The sequence below is a fragment of the Sminthopsis crassicaudata genome, chromosome 3 (genome assembly GCF_048593235.1).
Source record: "Sminthopsis crassicaudata isolate SCR6 chromosome 3, ASM4859323v1, whole genome shotgun sequence".
Classification (NCBI taxonomy): Eukaryota; Metazoa; Chordata; class Mammalia; order Dasyuromorphia; family Dasyuridae; genus Sminthopsis; species Sminthopsis crassicaudata.
This window is the reverse complement of record NC_133619.1, coordinates 487,793,319-487,813,247: the sequence shown is the minus strand read 5'-3', so window position 1 is coordinate 487,813,247 and position 19,929 is coordinate 487,793,319. Positions and strand designations below refer to the sequence as shown.

Here is a 19,929-nt window from a genome sequence, read left to right as displayed (position 1 = left end):
GTACCCATCAGAGTTTTTACTCTGGACCTAATCTTTGAGAATTCCCCAGAAGTAAATAAGGTTCTTCATTGTGTTGAACTGCATGTGATTAAAGCAAATTATCTCCTAAATATAGGGAGCTCTCAGTCTGTTTGAATGTTGGAGGATTCAGAGTAACCATACCAATGTAGTTGTAAAACCTTAATATCAGTTATATTTTTCCTGGTTCTAACTAATTCCATGTTATTAAAATATTGGTAAAATTTTATTCCCTCTTTATCTTTACGGCTAAAAATTTTATTCCACAAATACAGGAGAGACTGAAATATTTATATCTTCCCTTGTACTTTCTTAAGTGAAAAATAGGACGCTAACCTTACAATTAATTGACAGTGTGGTACTGTATTAAGCATTGACAGCAGAGGGTTGCATTTAAATTCTAAGTAGCTTCATGACCATGAGAAAATCATCCTTTTTCATTTTCCTCATCCATATAAAATGAGGGACTTGATTGAAATAGGTAGATTCTTTTAAGTATCCCTCTAGCTTCATAGTTTCTTATCTCGCAATCCTGTAAAGAGTATGCCATAGAGTAGTAATTATTTTCTTCTTATTAAATCATTTCCAGACTGAATAGTCTCCAAAATTGTTGATGCTTTAGATTTTATTTTCTGAGAACTGTGTGGAGACATGCTTGGGAAAAGTGGAATCCCGAAACCTAGGTTTCCACCCCCAGATACTTGATAGCTACACATCCCTTAAGGTGTTTGATTTTCAGTTTCTTCATTTTTAAATGAATAATGTTTGTTGTATCATGTACCTCTAAATTGATGAGTTAAAAAATAACTTCTAAAACTTCTTAAAAATTTTTCATTACTTAGTTTGCAAAGAAATCATATGTGGATCTTTTCTTTCTCAGGTGTGGGAATCATTTGTCACTTTTGTAAGCGAAATTCTTTACCTCAGTACCAAGCCACAATGCCTGATGGAAAATTATACAACTTTTGCAATTCCAGTTGTGTGGCTAAATTTCAGGTTTGATATTTGATTTATATAATATTTATGTATTTACGTGGTACAGGTTACTTTTGTTTGTGCCATTAACTCTTAAGCTCTCCAATTCAGCTTTCCTAAAAAGGCAATCAATTATGTGACAACTCCAATACTGTTTTTATTGAGCTTTAGAACACTAACCTGAAAGTTCAGTTTAAAACTGTGTCCAGTTTTTGAGAGGACATATACCAGACAGTTTTGTCTGTTTTACACTTTTTATTCACATTCCCTTGATTAGAGTAGGTAATAAACATTTTACTTTTTTCGCTAGTGTATTGAAAGATTTAATATAGTGAATAAAATCTGAGCCAGAGAATTCATAATGCATTTATACTATTTTTTCAACCCTTTGATGTTTAAGAGATGAAATATAACAACTACTTGCATACAAATGATATATAAATGCAGTTGATAAATTATTCTGTCAAAAAGAATAAATTTCTTCTGGTAATGACAATCATATTTTAACCCACCATAAAGTTCTGATGTTATTATGGCATGATTTATTTTTGCCTTTACTCTAGTATTTGCTTCCTAATTTGATTGGCATTCCATTCACATATGCATCTTGGGATGACATTTATTTGTTGCTTTTAATTTCTTGAGATATAGTTAAAAACCAAAGTTCATGGCTCGATGAGTTCTTCGTTGAGGTGTCACAAATTTGTGTTCTTTTTAGATTCAAAAATGTATGTTGGTCTTGTGCCAAGACTCAGGTTTCCATTTTTACATTTTTTTTAGTCTGGGGATAATAATGGTGAATCATAAAATAAATTCTTTACATTTGACTCATTCATTTCAAGTTATTAAAATTAAAATAGCTTTTTAAAGAAATAGTCACTTTTAGTTCTACCTGGTGTAGTAATTCAAAAACGTTATATAATTGTTCTATTTTTTAGTTTCTAAATTTCTATCTTCGGGGAATTATAGAAGTTTAAGTTACCTTAGCAATGAATTACTATGGTTTCTGAATTTAAATATGGCAAAACTCTTTTCAATGTATAAATGTTTCTTTGTTTTTTCTCTCTGATCAATTGGAGTTCAGTGACTTGCCCAGGATCACACAATCAGGACTTGTTAAATGTCTGAGGTCAAATTTGAACTCTGATCCTCCTGACTTCAGGGCTGGTGCTCTTAACTATTGCACCACCTAACTGCTCCCCACATCAGTGGTTTTAAAAAATAAAATTTCAAGTTTATATTTTTTAAAGTGTAAATTTCACATAATTTTATTAATTCTTATTAATTTAATTAAAAAATAAAATTATTTTTATTATGTTTGTGTTTCAGGCTCTAAGCATGCAGTCATCACCAAACGGTCAGTTTGCAGCACCAAGTGATATTCAGTTGAAATGCAGTTACTGTAAAAATTCCTTTTGTTCCAAACCTGAGATACTGGAATGGGAGGCAAGTTGTTGTTATTTTAAAGTTAGCCTTATTTAGAATGAGTAATTTTGTAGATGGTGGAATTAATTTTCTTTGTCAAAATTACCTGCATGTTTGACTCAGTAATTAAATATAGATATGTTATCTTCCTTTTTGTTTTCTCAGGTCTTACTCTAGTACTTAAAACATAATAATAACAACAACTAGTACTTAGCATTAATATAGCATTTCCAGTGCAATAATTTGTTGAAATGCTGAATTTTTTCCCTATTGTGGAACAGTTCATTCAGTGAAGTAGGATTTGCCTTGGGGACCAAGAGTCTGGTCTACTAGAAGATTTAATATTATTTTAGTCATGGTACCCTATTGATTATTTTAGTAGAAGGAAGAGAAATGTAAATTTCTCAAGTGAGTTAAGTGCTTGAAATTTTCTTAGATGGGTGCTTTGTTACAGCCATGAATGCTTAACACATTTAAAGCTCTGTCAGATTTAATTATAAGATTACCATTGTATACTAGTATCTTCTTGCTTTTGCATCATACATTTGCATGTGTTTGGTACATAACTCATTTCAGTTTTGGCATCCTATTTCATTCACTACTTTAATTGTCAAGTTCAAGTGCTTTTGTCTTTTAAAAACAATTTTTTCTTCCCATTATGAGGCAAGATTTTTTTCTCTCCAAATTCTCATTTTCATGAAGCTGTCAAGGCTATAATCTCAACTAGCTATTCTACTTAACTGTTGCACAGTATCATTTTAGGATACTAGTACTAGTTATTGCCTTGTTTTTTACAGGACTAATTCAGCATGTCCTTTTGTTGTTATAGTTTTTAGCTAATTTCACTCTTAGAGTTTCAATGCTAGAAGCTCTGCTATCATTGATTAGACTTAATTTTGGATTGGAAAGAGTATGACTGTCTTTATTTTGATTTTTAATATACAGTTATTGGGAGCCTGAGAGGCTTAAGTTAACATTCTGATTCAGCCTGGTCAGGAAGGCCAGAGTTTATATTCTGCTTCTGTTATGTATTTGCTTTAAAGACATGAGCTAATTAACTTTCATTTCTCAGTGTCCTAGGCAACTGTACAGATGAGATTCTGACATATAATCAGTAGACTTACTTGACACACTGGGAGTTTTTTGCATCAATGAAATTAAATAATGTGATCTCTTAAAATTCCAAAAGGCCTGTTCTGCAAACACAAAATGAAAAACTCATGATTGATGCTCTTAAGTAACTTAGGTTTCACTGGGGTAGACATAGGTAAACTAGAGAGTTATTTAATGTTGACAACTGGCTGGATGTGAAAGTTTTTATACAGCAATTGGTGCCTCAAGTGACTTAAATTGAAAGCAGAAAGTAAATATATCCCTTCTTATGAATTCTGTTCTTCTCAGAGAAGAAATTAAGGTTTTTGACATAGATGGAAAAAATGAAAATGGTCATCAGGAACACTGGAATTATTACCTCTCTGTTTCATTCCTATTTTCATCCCTTAACTAGCTTTGTGATATTGACCTAGTTTTGTATTCATTCTGAAGCTGCAAGTGATGGTTTGAATACTTGTATTATCTATTTCTCAGAACTGTGACTACTTGTAAATCTTACAGTATTACATAATTATAATTTTTTGTTTTGTTCCTACTACATGTTATTAGCAAAGCCAAATTTCTAGCTTGTTTTTCTACTTTTTAATTCAAAGGCAACAGGAGTGAGCATTTTGGAGAATAATACCTGATGTGTCAGTAGAGAGAACCAAATTAGGTGCTTGAAATTTATGATTCCATATATGTGACCTCATTGAGTCAGAACTTTTTTCCCTGAGGCAATTGGGATTAAGTGATTTGCCCAGGGTCACACAGCTAGGAGTGTCTGAGGTCATATTTGAACTCAGGTCCTCTTGACTTCAGAGCCAGTGCTCTAGCCATTTTACCATCTAGCTACCTCAGAACTTTTTTTTAAAAGGATTCTGGATCCCAACTTTTAGGTAAATTAACTAATATTGTAGCTATAATTTGGCCTTTAAGTTTGTTTTTGCTTTATTGTGTTTAGAACAAAGTATATCAGTTCTGCAGCAAAACATGTTCCGATGATTATAAAAAGTTGCATTGCATTGTTACATATTGTGAATACTGCCAAGAGGAGAAGACTCTGCATGAAACAGTAAATTTCTCTGGAGTTAAGAGACCGTTCTGTAGTGAAGGTAGGCATTCTAATAAACTTTCGTATTAATAGTTTGAGGAATTTTTATGCCAAACATTTTTTAAGCAGAGCAGTTAAAAAGTAATTTTTGTCCTTTGCACTGATTGCTTAGGTAGGTGGATAGATTTGGATCAGAGGTCTGTAAAATGGGAATTGCTACTTGATCTTTCTATCTTTTCAGGAAAATTACAAAAATTAAAATCAATTATAAATGCTGAAAAGGAGCTTTGGAAAGATAAATATAATATTGATTATTCCTTTTTTGACTTGGGAAGAAAGAATTAAAATATCTTTCAGATAACAAACTTTGATCAGTAGCATCCTTTGGGTAAAAATAGTCTATTCTGATTAATATTTCTATCTGTCATAAAATATCATTGTCTACTATTGTTTAAGGCAGTGTGAATAATATACAGATAAATATAAATCATGATCTTTGTCTTTAGAATATTATTGTCTAAAAACACAGTTAAAAAAGGAGTTGAAAAAAGCTTAATGAGAAAAATAGTTCTATCAGTAGAAGAAATTAGTAACTAAAAGAAAAATCTTTCTATAGCTGTGCTTCTTAATCTTTTTTTGTCACAGACCCTTTTGGCAGTCTGATGCCTAGGAATCCTTTCTCTGAATAATATTCCTAAATGCCTAATATATCTCATACCTAAGATTACAAAGTAAACCAACTATTTTGAAATATAGTTGAAAATTTTAAACCATGGACCCTGGTTTATGAATTCTCATTATTTTGGGAGTTTAGAAGAAAGAAAGAGAGAAATCATTTCACATTGGCTTGATATCACAGGCTCTGCCAGAATAGTCCAAACAAAATCTTAGAGGTAGGAAATGGAAAGGCTTCTTTAGGAGATGGTGAAGGAGTTCTTTTGTAGTACATCATTTATGAGCTAACAAAATAGGGGAAAGATTGTAAAGGGCAGGCAAATGATTCTGTGTTACCCTAACATCTTGTTTGACACAACCAAATTAATATTCACAGGCAATTTCATCAGTTTATTTTTCAGTCTTATTGTCACATTAGACTGCAAGTTTCTTAAATCCAACAGTTCACAGAAATATTTGTATCCATTTGTAGCTAATGTATTGTCTTGTGTTTTTGTGGGAATACTATAGATGACTCATCGCCCTTTTTTTTCTTCTCTCTTTTAAAGCAAAATACTTATAATGATTATTTCAATATTAAATATTGTTCTCTTTCAGGCTGCAAGCTACTTTATAAACAAGATTTTGCAAGACGTTTAGGGTTGAGATGTGTTACTTGCAACTATTGTTCCCAGCTTTGTAAAAAGGGAGCAACTAAAGAACTTGATGGCGTGGTGAGAGATTTCTGCAGTGAAGAATGCTGTAAAAAATTTCAAGATTGGTATTATAAGGCAAGTAACTCAGAATTTTAGATGGTTTCTACAGCTGCTTTAATTGATCATTAACAAAGAGCTACATTTGAGTGCCCCATTATAAATGTTAAAATTCATAGTTTTTTAAAATGTCCATAGAGTGAGTTTAGAATAGTTTCTGCCGTGAAGTCAGTAAAAATATGGTTTTGTCATTTCAGTTGTTATTTGTAACTTGAAGTAGTATTTTTCTTGTGAAATACTTGTTGTATAGTCCTAAATAATAGAATACATATTTGTTCACCAATTTAGTTTTATAAATCAAGTTTTTTTTATAATATTGTTTTAACTAATAAAAACTTTTTAATGCTATTTACAAATATTCAATATTATTAGCAGACAATTATTTCTTTGAACAGTTGAGATGTATTTTAGATGGGTGTGTGGGGGGGTGCGGGATGGTGGTGGTGGTGGTGATGGTGTTTTGCCACCTCAGCCTACTCCTAAATTTAATTGTGAATTTTGGAGACTGTTGTTTTTTTTTTTCAGTGTTTTCAAGGTAAAAGGACTCTCAATGGAAAAACGAAACCAAAGGCATATCTTTTGAAGGTTTAATACAGTTATTTTACTTTTTAATACTCAGGAAGGTTTAATAATTTTGGTCCATTTTGCATAGCATTGGTTATCTTGTAAGTGGGAGAGAGTGTAAATTTGGACTGAGGTAGTCAAATATTACCCTGGAGAAAGTATTTACTAGTTCCTGTGCCAGCAACATGGAAAAGCATCTCAATAACTAAAGCTACATTATGGATCAATTCTAAAGCATAAGAAGACAGAATTCATCACCACCTTAACAAAATTATGAGCTACCTCTGAGGAAATAAACTTAATAAGAGTTTGAAATGTTGGCGAATATTATACATTTCATTTGTGAAATTGATTGGCCATTGAAATGGAACTAACTTTTGACGACTTGAACGATATCTTGGAATGACTTCAGAAGATCTGCACTTAATTATATAGTTACTAATTTTTCTAGGCTTAAAAGCATCAATTAAAATTTTGAATATATGCTATTCTAGAACATTAATAAGGAAGAGATAATTTCTGAATTGTCAGGTGTGCAAAATTGAGGTTAAAGGATTCATTTTGTTTAAAAGTTATTTTAAAAATTACTGCCTTTTTTGATGATATTAATCTAAACCTTTGAAATTCAGGTCTAAATTGAAAAGCCCAGGCAGAGGGAGAAAGAAAATATCCTCTAATTTTCAGGTTGATGCATGCATTTTATAGTATGTCAAAGGTTTTGAGTTTTGTTTTTGTTTTTTAATCTGTTCTTTGTATTGTATTCAATTTTAAGCTTTTGCTTCTTTTGAGAATTTGCTTTTATTAGTTTCAGATAACCGCTAAAAGAATTTAGTTCTGATTTAAAATTTTTTAAAGGTATTTTTGCATTCAGGATTTTTTTTTTCTTTTTGTAGAGGGTGGGGCAGGAGAAATTAACATTGGCTCAGCTTAGTACTGAAAAAATCATAACTTCAAGAAAATTGATCCTTCCAGTAATTCAGTTTTTCTTACATTTTAAGACTGGAGAAAGAAATTGTTAACCTGTGATGATTCATAGTTATTGTGCAATTTGATGCCTTTTGGCATGTTGTGAACTTAAGCCTTCTATATTTTAAGATGGTAAAGATTATTTTGCAGAACTTTGTAATGTGTTCACAACTTTACGAATGTGCTGTCTCTAGTTTATTGCTTTCTTTGAGGGTCTTACCTTGTGTTTATTTTCATACCATAGCCTAAATAGAGAAATCTGTTGATTTTTTTTTTTTTTCTTGAGAAACAAATATTAATGATCTGTCATTAAATATGCAGACTAATTCCACAAGTTGTAATGTGTTCATTTTACCACTTGTTTTAAAGGATAATTGTATTTAATGTTCTTTTTCATGCAATGTCCAATGTTGGAAATTCAATAAAACAATATTTCAAAATATTAAACAATTAGTGAAATAGCCAGTTAATTATCTAGTTATGTTTAATGCCAGTATTCTATCCATTAAACAAATTTGTATTATGTATTCTTTGTCTTATTTTAAACCTAGAATATTTTTGTATATTTGAAAGTATTTTTCTTTCAAGATAGTAATATTCTTATTTTAGGCAAAAACATTTGTATTTATTGATCACTGAGGTAAAAGATTAAAGTAGTAAGTCATCTGACAAGGGTCAGCAAAATAAATCAAAAGAATAAATGGTACAACAGTCAGCTACGTGCTGACTGATTTAAAAGAGCTAAAGATGATTTATCTTAGCCCTCTCAGATGAGGTTGCCAATAGGCAGTGTAGAAAGAGGGGTTTTTTGTTGTTGCTCTGTGTGCTTTTTTGTTTTTATTTTTTGCTGAGCCATTATTTTTGAGTGAAAAAATACATTTATTTCTATCTCTTTAATGCAGTTTCTTTCAAGGATCTTTTTTTTTTTTTAAATTGACAAAATATTATTGTTATTTTACTCCAGCTTCTTAAGGTTTCCACAAAAATTTCTTAATGAACTCTTAAGTAACCATACCTATAATGTTATCTTAATTTATTTGGGAGTTAACCTTAATCATATAAATCAATCCAGGCTACATCAGCCATAAACTATACTAATCTGTACCCAAATTTTAATAATAGATATGGTATAGCCTTATCTTATACTGTATGGCACAAATGGCAACACTTACTTAAAATTTTCACATGCGTGGTCTCTATGCCCTTGATCATATTGTATTTTTTAAATAATCGGGTTTCTCTGGCTTATTAAAACTTAACAGAGTTAAAACTGAGGCAGCTTGCCTTCAGTTTTTTCACAGTATATTTGTGAAAAGTACATTGTGATTAGAATCTAACTGACATTCAATTAGCCAGATATTGAAACAGATTTAATGACCTTTTGCTTACATGTATGCCTGGACAGGCAATATACTCCAACTCTTTTTCAAAATAAATATTTCTTGGTGTCTTGGCACACATTTACTTGTGGATGATCATTTTGCCTTTATCTAGAATATTTTTTCAATTGTCATCTTCCAATTTCCCTCTCACTTTTTCCCCTACACCTCCTTCTCTACATTTAGCAGTTCAAACAATTGGTATAGATTGCTATAGAGGTATCCATTCTTAAAAAGTCTACTGTTTCTATGAGCTGTCCCTAATCTTTTTTTTTTTCTTTAGACTAGTCTGAAAAGTTTTTATGGAAACCAGATATATTTTTACTTTGCCACTGCAGTTTTTCAGTTTTAAAAAGCATGTATGATCTTTGACCATATTAAATATTTGTTTAAAGTAAGGCCCTTTAAAAAAAAAAAATTAAGCTGCCTTCTTAGAAAATCTAACATGGCAAGGTTTGGTTTTTTTTTTTTTTTTTGGTATCTATTTGATTATCTCTCCAAACCTGTTATGTGTAAGATTTTATATATTTATTTTTGAAAGCCATCTTATAAATACAGTCACTCAGATGCAAAATATTCTATTTTATTATCAGTACTTGACAGTGCAAAGTTAGATACTCATCTGGTAGTCTCATTTTTCAGTCAAAAGAATAATTAGAAATTAATAAAAGCTTCCTAGCAAAAGATTTGTGAAAATCTCTTTACATTTAAAATTTTTTAACACATTCCTCCTCTCTCATTCCCTGTGTTAATTTTAAGTTGAGATTTGATTACTGCTATAGAATTCAGACCAGGAACCAGTTTAGAATTCAACATCTTGAAGTAAGGAAAAAGTTAATAAGAATTTAGTTAGTATTGTCCAGGTTCGGAATGAACTACCTCCTGGAGTGGGATGTTTCCTGTTATTGGCTATATTCAAGCAGAAACTGGATCAACATCAATCCAGAAATGTACCTGAAAGGATTCCTGCAGTGAATGGAAAGATGGTTTTAAAAATTATTATTTTGTCTATCATTTCTATTCTGTCCATGCCTAATAACAAGGCAGGCAAGATTTATCTAATAACTGAGGACAAATACATTTTTTTACTACAGAAAATAACAAATTATTATTCTGTTAGAATGGTCAAAGTCAGGCCCAGGAATCAAGGCAAGTAGTCAGAATTTTAAAGTAACTATATTGCCCAATGAATATTCAGTTGTATTGTGGTCGAATTTAAGTAGTGATTTTCAAACTCTGTTCTTTGGAATGTTAGGGATCCCTGCGTTTTTTTTCCCCCTGCGGCAATTGGAGGTTAAGTGATTTGCCCAGGGTTACACAGCTATAAAGTATCAAGTGGCTGAAGGCAGATTCGAAGTCAGTTCTGACTTCAGGGCCCGTGCACTTCGCACTGCCATCTAGCTGCCTCAGACATCCCCTAAATCTTAAATACCTTGAAAAATGGAATTATATAGTAGGTAATTTATTTTTAATTCTTGAAAAAAAAAAATCGGTGACAATTATTCTAAACAGCTTTTGGGGTATATGAGACACACTAAGTTTTTAAGTATCTGCTAATTCAGAAAACACTTTGGAATACAACTGAACTTTTAAGTTCTGAGCTTTGTTTTTTTGTTATATACATTCATCATTGAGTAAATTATCTCTACCCCATGGTGTGGGGTAGGGATAGGAGAATGTTTGAAAAGAAAGGATTGCAATGATAATTGTTCTTTGGAGTGCTCTGAAAATGCATGTCTCTGTGATTGGGTATTTGGGGGGGTTTAACATATTTTTCTTATTGATTATTCAATTCTCAGTGCAAATTATGGAAATCAGTAATTATAAAATGAAGGATTATGATTTTTCAGTGTTCACATATAATTAGAACTAGTCAGGCCTTCCGCAATACCCTCCCCTCCCTTTAATACCCTTCCTCTAGAGTACTAATTTAAATTATATACTCAGAGCCAGATAGTCACATACTGTCTTAATAGTTTTCTAGTATTGCTGCGCATATTGAATGATTTAAGGCTTGGAGAGAATAAAACAGGTGTGGAAATAAGCCTTTTAAGAGAAATCATTGAAATAATCAGATCATTAATAATAATGTAGAAAAGAATTTCCTCTATTTTTATGATGTTCTGACCCATTGTAGATTAGATGAAGTTATTTTTCTGTATTTAGGTGTTAATTCTTTAGTGTAAGATAGGGCACTTGAAATTAGTTTTTTGCCAGCTTAATTTCTAGTTAAATATTCAGAAAATATCTAATCTATGGTTAGTATTAAAATATCTGCATTAATATGTCTAAATATTAAATGTTATTCTTTGAATTTTAAATATGGCTAATGACTTCTAGGTAGCAGTATAATTCTGGTCTCAGAAATTTGCTGATGAGAAGTGACATTACCATCACTGGTATTCATAATTGATACTGAGAATCATTTATTCAACCTTTATTTAGCAGGGGAAAAACCTGTCCTGGAGAAAAAAAAGATCCTGTGTTCTAATCTTTGGGTATGTCTGTTACATAAGACTTTAAGAACATAACAGTCAACATTCTTGAACAGGAATTTAAAGTTGTAGCTTTTCTAAGATCTCTCTAGCCATAAATTAAGCAAATAAAAACTATATACTAATTCTTTGATTGTTTGGGGGTCATGAGGGATAATCAGCCAGGATATACCTTTAGCTACAGAAAAATCTTTTAAGTATATGAGCACAGATGTGTTGACAGTTATTCAATCTTTCCTGCAGTTAGGTGGATGATTTTTTAAAAATTATATAGCATTTTATATTTGCAAGAAGTTACCTTAGAAACATTTAATAGGAACTGAACTTGAAATTCAACCTTTCTTCTATGTCTACCCTCTTGTAGAAACCTTAAGGGATAGTGAAAATGGACAAAGGGTGGAGAAAACAGGCATGAATAGGCTAAAAACTAAAAAAGGAAAAATCCTTGAATAGTTTTCACATTAATGAACTACTGTTTGTATATTTTTCTAATAGCACTATAATTTCCTTGTTTTCATCATGAATTACCCTTTTTTCTTTCTGGAAATGTTTAGAATAGCACCTAGCTACATCTTGATTTGAGGGATATAGGTTGACCTTTTTCCAAACAGTTTGATACTTTAAAAATTTTAATCTCAAAGCATTAATATATCCTATTCTGTTTAAGACAAATAGTTGTCTTAGCATTGGTGTGTTTTAAGTCAAAGCCTTTTGCAGTGACTTTTTTTTTTTTTTAATGATTGCTAAAATCCTTATATATACTGTTTTTACTTGAGTTTTGCAAAGAAAATCTTTTATGTAATCAAATTTCATTTTGTTATTAGACTTTTAATGGTTTTTGACTGGTATATTTACATGTGACTTTTCAGTTTTGCCCTTGGCTGCAACTTAAGCATATCCAGTTGGGCCTAAAACTTTATCCACAAAACTTGATATTGACTTTATAATTTGGGTTAACAAAACACATTAAAATTTGATCAAAATTTATGTTTTGGTCTTTCTGACCATTGGTAAGTAATAAAAGATTATTGAAAATTTAATGAACCAGTCTTTTTTTTGCTTAAGGGGAAAAAAAATTTTTAGACTGTTAAGTTGCATATGTGCACAGAATAATTTGGGGCATAATTTTTTATTTTTTATTTATTTTTTTTTTTAGCAAAGATTTTATTTGTAAAAATATCATTTGGATTTGAATTTCATTGTTGATGAGAAAAGTTAATTTAAGAGTCTTTTAATTTGGCTATACTATTGAATTTTTTCTTTGAGAGACCTCTTATTTAAAATATCTGAAACTTTCCTTTTATATTAAGGCTGCAAGGTGTGACTGTTGTAAATCTCAAGGAACTCTTAAAGAACGTGTGCAGTGGCGTGGGGAAATGAAGCATTTCTGTGATCAGCACTGCTTACTGCGTTTTTACTGTCAGCAGAATGAACCTAACATGGCAACCCAAAAAGGACCTGAAAACTTACATTATGGTATGTAGTGCTTCAGGTAGTAAGTTGGAAACTCTATCTACCAAGTTTTCAAATTTCTCCATTTTAAAACCAAGCAGTATTTAATTTCTTGTAATTTTGAGAACAAAGTTAAATATAGTTTCGAATCAGTGAATTTGAGGTTGGAAGGATCTATTTTTGTCTACAGGCTATTTCCTTTTCTACTTCAAATGGACTTTGGCAGGGTTCAAGATGCTTTACATTTTAAAAAAGCTTTGTTAAAAATCTAAAATTAGGCATATCATTGAATGGCACTGGTATTTCTTGAAAATAGTATAAAATAGCTTAACACTTAAAACTATTTCCAGCTGTTATTGGCTATGCATATTTTTATTTCCAGTTTTAAATGAGAATGTTGTTTTGCTGAACTTTTAATATGTCTTGTAGTATCTCTGAATTTGTGTGTGGTTAGGTGGTACCTAGTTTATAGATTCTGAAGAATTAAATACATATCTCCAAAGCCATGTTAATATCTAGTTATAAATATCAGTTTAATTTAAATTTATTATTTGCCAATAAAATAATTAGCACGTATGTAGTGGCTTAAGTCTTTACAAAGCATTTTATGAATATGTCATTTGATTCTCAGAGCTCTGGGAGGTAGGTGAACTTTTCCCAATTTTACAGATGAGAAAACTGAGGCTAGTCCAGGATAACACAGTTAATAAATGTCTATGACTAGATTTGAACTCAGATTTTCCTGACTCACTTTACCACTTGACTAGCTGCTTCATTATCTGTTATCATGCCATGTTTCAAAATCTCAGGGCATGTGGAATTAGGGAATTACTACCTAAGAAAGAATTTGAGGTAAAAACTGTTTTGAAATTTTAACTTCATGAAAGAAGCTAATTTTTTATATTTGTTTTAAAATACATCTAAAAGCACCTTGGAACCATGTATTGTGTACAGAAGAGTCATAATTGCAGAAAGGAAATCCATTTTTGATGAGACAAGCTAAATTTTCCTTTTATAATTTATTCAACAAATCTATTTCGTTACCTATTTGCAGGGATATTATGCCAGAGAAGCTCTATTTTTATCATAAAACTTTGGGTAATTGATACCATTTCCATTTTAAGTATACCAGAACTTTAGAACTTTATCTTGAAATGACTTTTTAAATCCACTAAAACTTCATAGAAATAATTCAGAGGAATATTGGGTTGAATATTCAGAGGGATAGTGGGTTGAATAGCGAGTAAGATCTGGGTTCCAATCCCTTTTCAGATATTTAATGTTTTGTGTAAGAATGTAAAACTACTTGAGAGTAGTGATTTTTGTGTTTTCATTTTTATTTCCTCAATACTGAGCATTATGCCTGGCACATTATCAATTTAATAATTTGTTGATTGAGAAGTGGTATCATGATAGTACTTTATCTCTGATTCTCTGGATCCTATGAATTTCAGGAGAGTTGAGTTAGTTTAATGTTCTGGGAGGCAGTTCTCATACCAACAGCAATACAGCTCTTATTGATAATAATATTAATTTGAAGGATTTATGGAATGAAATGAAGTTGTCTTATTTTCATTCTGTTTATATTTAGACCAGGGTTGTCAGACTCCTCGGACAAAAGTGACGGTAAGTCTGTTAAATATATGCTACTCTTCACTTTATTCTCATTTATTTTTCTTCTTGTTCTAAATATAACATACACCAAATAGAATGGGAAATTGCATATACAAAGAACAGAAATAGGATTATACAAGAAACTTAAGGTATCTATTCTGTATGGCTTATTCTTGAGAGAGACAGAATGTGCATGTGTGAGATACACACAAGATCAACCTGCCACTTTGAAATTTATCCCATTTAGCTTTTTTCCTATTTTCTCTCTCTCTCTCTCTCTCTTTTTTCTTTTCTTTCTTTCTTTTTTTTTTTTTTGGCTGAGACAACTGGGGTTAAGTGACTTGCCCAGGATCACACAGCTAGGAAGTATCTGAGGTTGGATTTAAACTTGGGTCCCCCTGACTTCAGGGCTGATGCTCTATCCATTTATTTATTTCAGAGATTTATCATAATGCTACAAGAGAATTTAAATTATTGCTTTATGTGAGGCAGACAGGGCAGGAAAAGGGTAGTTTTGTAAGAGGCAATAAGTCTTTCAAGCCTCCTTTTGTTATTCTGTTGGTTGTGAAATGTTTCTAGTCTCTTAGCTTCCCTTATCCCTTGTTTCTTGAAATTGTACTCATAACATTGAAGTAATTTTTTTATTTAAAATTTCTTAATTTTGTAAATTAATGCTTTGCAGTTAATCCGGTAGAAGGAGCTAGTATATCATATTCACATTTTAGCTGTTGAGAAAGAAGTATTTTTCTTCCAAAAGTATTTTTTGAATTCAAAGATTTTTGTACAATTAAGATATAAACATTTGCTCAACTCTTAAAATTATCAAAAAACAATATTCTTATATTCACATGTTCTGACAAAATAGTCTTTTTTTTTCCCCCCAAAGATTTTGCATGTATCTTACATTCCAGGGCATGTTTTGTTTTTCTAAAATATACTGATGTACATATTCATAAAATTTGCATGTAGTATTATTTGGTTGCATTTGTTACATGCTAGACAAAACAAACATTAATAATATCATAACTTCAAAATATAAAACTGACTTAAAACTTTTGAATATGCAAAGTTGATAGCTTAAGAAATCAACTCTTCTGTGTTTTTATCTTAGAGTTCAGCACCACCTCCTTCCCCAACACCTAACAAAGAGATGAAGAACAAAGCAGTGCTTTGTAAACCTTTGACAATGACAAAAGCCACATATTGTAAACCTCACATGCAGACAAAATCTTGTCAGACAGGTAAGTTTTTGAAAATATTTAACTCTACATTTCATTAATGATAGACTTTAAGTGGAAGAGATCTATTTCTAAAACTGCTAGTTGAGTTCGTGTTGTCAGTTCTTGGGAAGTGTATGCTTTAGTGTAACAAACTTCAGTGTAACAAACATTTTAAATAATGGAAATGAAAATTTGAAATTTTCTGGAAAACTATACATGGTCATGAGTCATAGAAATGGAAAAAAATACTGGTAACTGCTTTCTTGTTAGAATTGTGCAAGAGTGATCATTTCCTTTTGTTATTTTAGAAACAAAGTTTGTGATTGTATATATTTTATTTTTTAAGTCTATTAAAATTTCAATTTTCCCATTCCTTAAAATGAATTCAATAAACAGAAGAAAAAAATTTCTTATTAATCTGTTGATCATTGCACTGTTTTATTTTCATTCAATCAGACATTTTGTTTAGGATATTAAATATTTTAATAAGTTCCTTTCTTTGTGTTTCTGTTTCCGGGAAGAGAGTGTTATGAATGCCTAAACTTTATTTTTGCATATATCAGAAGTATAACTTTTTCTACATTAGGAATATCAAAGCTTCAACATGATATAATTCTTAATTATTTTTGTAAGCCTTGGTTTTCCCATAGTAGAGTATCTAATTAGTGTTTACTCATATTTGAGTGTCATTGTTATTTGAATTCATTTGGCTCTTACCAGTTAACATAAGTAATATTTAATATCATTGCCTATTTGTTTATATTGGCTTTTAGAAGACAATTGGAAGACAGAATATGTTCCAGTTCCTGTACCTGTACCTGTGTATATTCCGGTACCCATGCATATGTATAGTCAGAACATTCCTGTTCCTACTGCTATTCCTGTTCCAGTAAGTTGTCTTTGAAATCCATCAGATTTTTGTAAATATGACACTGATTTGATTAAGTTAGGCTGTTGAAGTAGGCAGAAGAATGTTCCATTTTTAAAATGTGATGTATGTCTTTCATAATTTGATATCAATGATATGTTTTGAGCATTTAATTATTAATGAAAGTAGTCTTAATTTCATAAATCATAAATATTAGTTCTCTGATTTTATTTCCAGACTTAGAGTAGAATTTTTTTGTGTGTGCTTAACTTTTAATTCATTACTTTGATGCATATTATGCCTCTAGTTTGACCTATGTTTTTCTTGCAGCTTTTTATCTTCTACCTTAGTGTATCCCTCCACCTTCTAGAGAACCATCTCTTGCATTCTTTTTTTTTTTTTGCTGAGGACAAAGTAACTTGCCCAGGGTCACACAGCAACTAGGAAGTGTTAAGTGTCTGAGACTAGATTTGAACTCATGTCTTCCTGACTTAAGGGCTGGTGCTCTCTCTACTGCGCCACCTAATTGCCCCAAGAACTATCTCTTATAAGAGGGAAAAATTACTTAGGTAGTGTAATTATATAGTGTTTTCACATTTGTCTCCTCAATATACAAAGAAGGGGTATGTGGCATGGTGCCACTTCATGTTTTACTTTAATCCAAGTTTTTTCATTATAATTTGGCAACAGTTTTAAAATTAATTTTTAAAACTATATTGTTAATGTGAGTAGTCATCTGATTCCACTTAACTTTGCAGTTCAAAAATAAAGTAAACAAAGCTGATCCTTTATCTATAGACTTCTACACAAGTTGAATGTTAGTACTATAGAATGAAAATTAGCTTATAGTTTCTTTAAACATATTTGCAGAATTTTCCAGTGTTTTTGATCAGTATTGCTAAATTTTTAAAAATCTCTTTCTTTGGTCTCTTTTTTAAAAAATAACTTTTATTATTTGGGAAGGCTTTGGGAGACAGGAAGAAGCATATTGGGGAAAATGTTGATGTTTTTTAAAAAAGACATCAATAAATTTTTAAAAAGACCCAATATGATGAATAAAGAGAGAAGCATGGGAAATATCTCAGTATTTAAACTCTTGCTTTTTTCTAGATATTTATTGAATAAATCATTTCTAATTTCAAACCATGCCATTCCATCTTTTTTTTTTTTTTTTTTTTTTTTTTTTTTTCAAATTTTAAACAAGTATTTTAATGCTTGTTATGTTTGGAATTCTGTTTGTGTTATGTGATATGGATCTAAGCTCTTTGGGCTTTGTCTTTCCTCTTTACCCATATTTTTTAGTTTTCCCAACAGTTTTTAAATTTAATTCACTTCCCCTAATGTTCTAATATTTAGATTTTTATCTTATTGTCTGCCATAGGTTTTAATTCTGAATGAGTTAAAAATATTTTAAACTTAATTATTTCTTTGTAAATTACTTTTAATTGTTGCTCATTATATTGTTGTCAGTGTTCTGCTGCTGTCACTAAGCATCTGAATAATTCAGTTCCCCCAAACCCTCTTTTTTTCTAATTTTTTCTAGATGCTTGAAAAGCATTTTTATATTTACCTGGAAAAGACTAGCAAATAAAAAAAAGATGTTCTTTTCAAAGTTATGTACATTATAATGTGCATAACATAATAATATAATAAAAGTGAATTAGGTATTAAAATCATTTGTAATGTAATTATAAATGGCATCTACTAGCAGTTGTTAGTTTTTGGTAACAGTAGATACTTTGGTTTATTAGGTGCCAGTACCTATATTTTTGCCTACTCCACCGGAGAATAATGAAAAAATTCCTGTAGTATCTGAAGAATTAAAGAATAAAGTATGTTCTGATCCCCTTGATGGTGAGCTTCTTACAATGACAACAGATATAATAGCTGAAGAAGAAGAAAAAACAGAAGCTACTGACATTAACAGTGAGTACAATAGTAAAAAGTGTGTGTATTGTATAAGCCATTTTATCCAAACTTGGTTTTTAGTTGCATTTACCATTTGTAACCCCATTTAGGATTTTCTTGGAGGTAATGGAGTGGTTTGCCATATCCTTCTCCTGCTTATTTTACAGATGAAAAACTCAGGAAAACAGGGTTAAGTGACTTGCCCAGGGTCATATAGCTAGTATATGTTTTCCTAACTTCAGGCCTGTCATTTGTTCATTGCTTTACCTAATTGCCCTTACTGAAACATAGATGCTTCAAAATAATCCTCATAATTTAAATGTTGTTATTCTCTCCATCCCCTATCCTCCCATCCCATCACACAAACATTTTTTTCTTCATCACAGATTTTTATTTTTCTTCACATATTTACTAGTATTCCCTGTTGTTGGTAATAGCTTTCCTCTTCCAATAATGTTCATGATAATGAAATTGTGTTACAAGATTTAGCATTTTTATTTTAACAGAATTTGTTCTGTGGAGGTGTACATCTGCATTATTAATGATAGTAGAAGGAAAGCAGTGACATCCATAATTCAGTAGGTGATTGCCAGCATAATATTATATATAATTAAATATTAAGTTAATAAAGGTAGCACAAATTAATTTGAAACATTTCCCTTAAATCTTTTACCAGTTCCTCATTGTCTTTTCTTAAAGGTCTATTACTTAGGAAGATTTGGAGTGCCAGCTCAGCATTTGTTGTCTTAAATTACATTCTAACTAAATTAGGAGATGCTCATGATCAAAAAACGGGCCACTAGATGCTAATATTTTGATCATGGCAACTCATAAATGCTATTCATCAAGGTTCATAAAGACTGTTGTGTGTTAATAAGGGACTGCAATGTTAGTGGAACCAAGAATCTTTGAAAGTTGCTAGCTCTTAAAGCAGGGAAAAGAGATAATGACTGCAGCAATAGTGTTTTTTAGGCTTACCAGTGTATGGACATTAATTTCGTACATGAAGCATTCATTCTACTTCACCATACTGCCTCTTAATCATAACTGATTAAGACTTAAAATCCTCATTAAAACTTTCTGAGCTTTCAAGAGTTTTGTGTTGGTTTTGCAGTAAATAATTTTGGTGCCATAATTCAAGAAGAATGTAAAGATTTCATGTCGTCTGTAGGTATACTTGAATTTGTGGCTTTCCTAAAGCTTTTTTAAAAACTTGTATATAAAAGATGATTGTGTGGTGTCTTCATGAAATGATTAAGTAGCATATACCAACTGAAATTCAAATTCATTGTTGGATTTATGTACATTAGAGTTTTTCTTTCAGAGTGGTCTGTTTGATGTTGAATAACTTATACAATTTCTTATTATTCGTGTGTTGTACATAAGTGCTTTCTAAGGACTTTTGACCATATTGTTAGGGATGCATATCTGGTGGATAAGAAATAAACACTACATGCGTTATTAAGAAACCT

The 19,929-nt window shown here is 30.9% G+C and overlaps 1 protein-coding gene across 10 annotated transcripts in view; it reads left to right on the top strand.

The window, feature by feature from the left end:
• ZMYM2 (zinc finger MYM-type containing 2) overlaps nt 1–19,929 on the top strand; it is an 80,183-nt gene that overhangs the window by 49,888 nt on the left and 10,366 nt on the right. For all 10 annotated transcript variants that reach the window (XM_074303705.1, XM_074303706.1, XM_074303709.1 and 7 more), the window contains 9 exons: nt 899–1,014; nt 2,323–2,439; nt 4,475–4,625; nt 5,837–6,009; nt 12,706–12,871; nt 14,439–14,473; nt 15,573–15,702; nt 16,455–16,570; nt 18,301–18,475. In XM_074303705.1, coding sequence (XP_074159806.1) covers nt 899–1,014; nt 2,323–2,439; nt 4,475–4,625; nt 5,837–6,009; nt 12,706–12,871; nt 14,439–14,473; nt 15,573–15,702; nt 16,455–16,570; nt 18,301–18,475 — 1,179 coding nt within the window. The remainder of the gene's footprint in view (nt 1–898; nt 1,015–2,322; nt 2,440–4,474; nt 4,626–5,836; nt 6,010–12,705; nt 12,872–14,438; nt 14,474–15,572; nt 15,703–16,454; nt 16,571–18,300; nt 18,476–19,929) is intronic.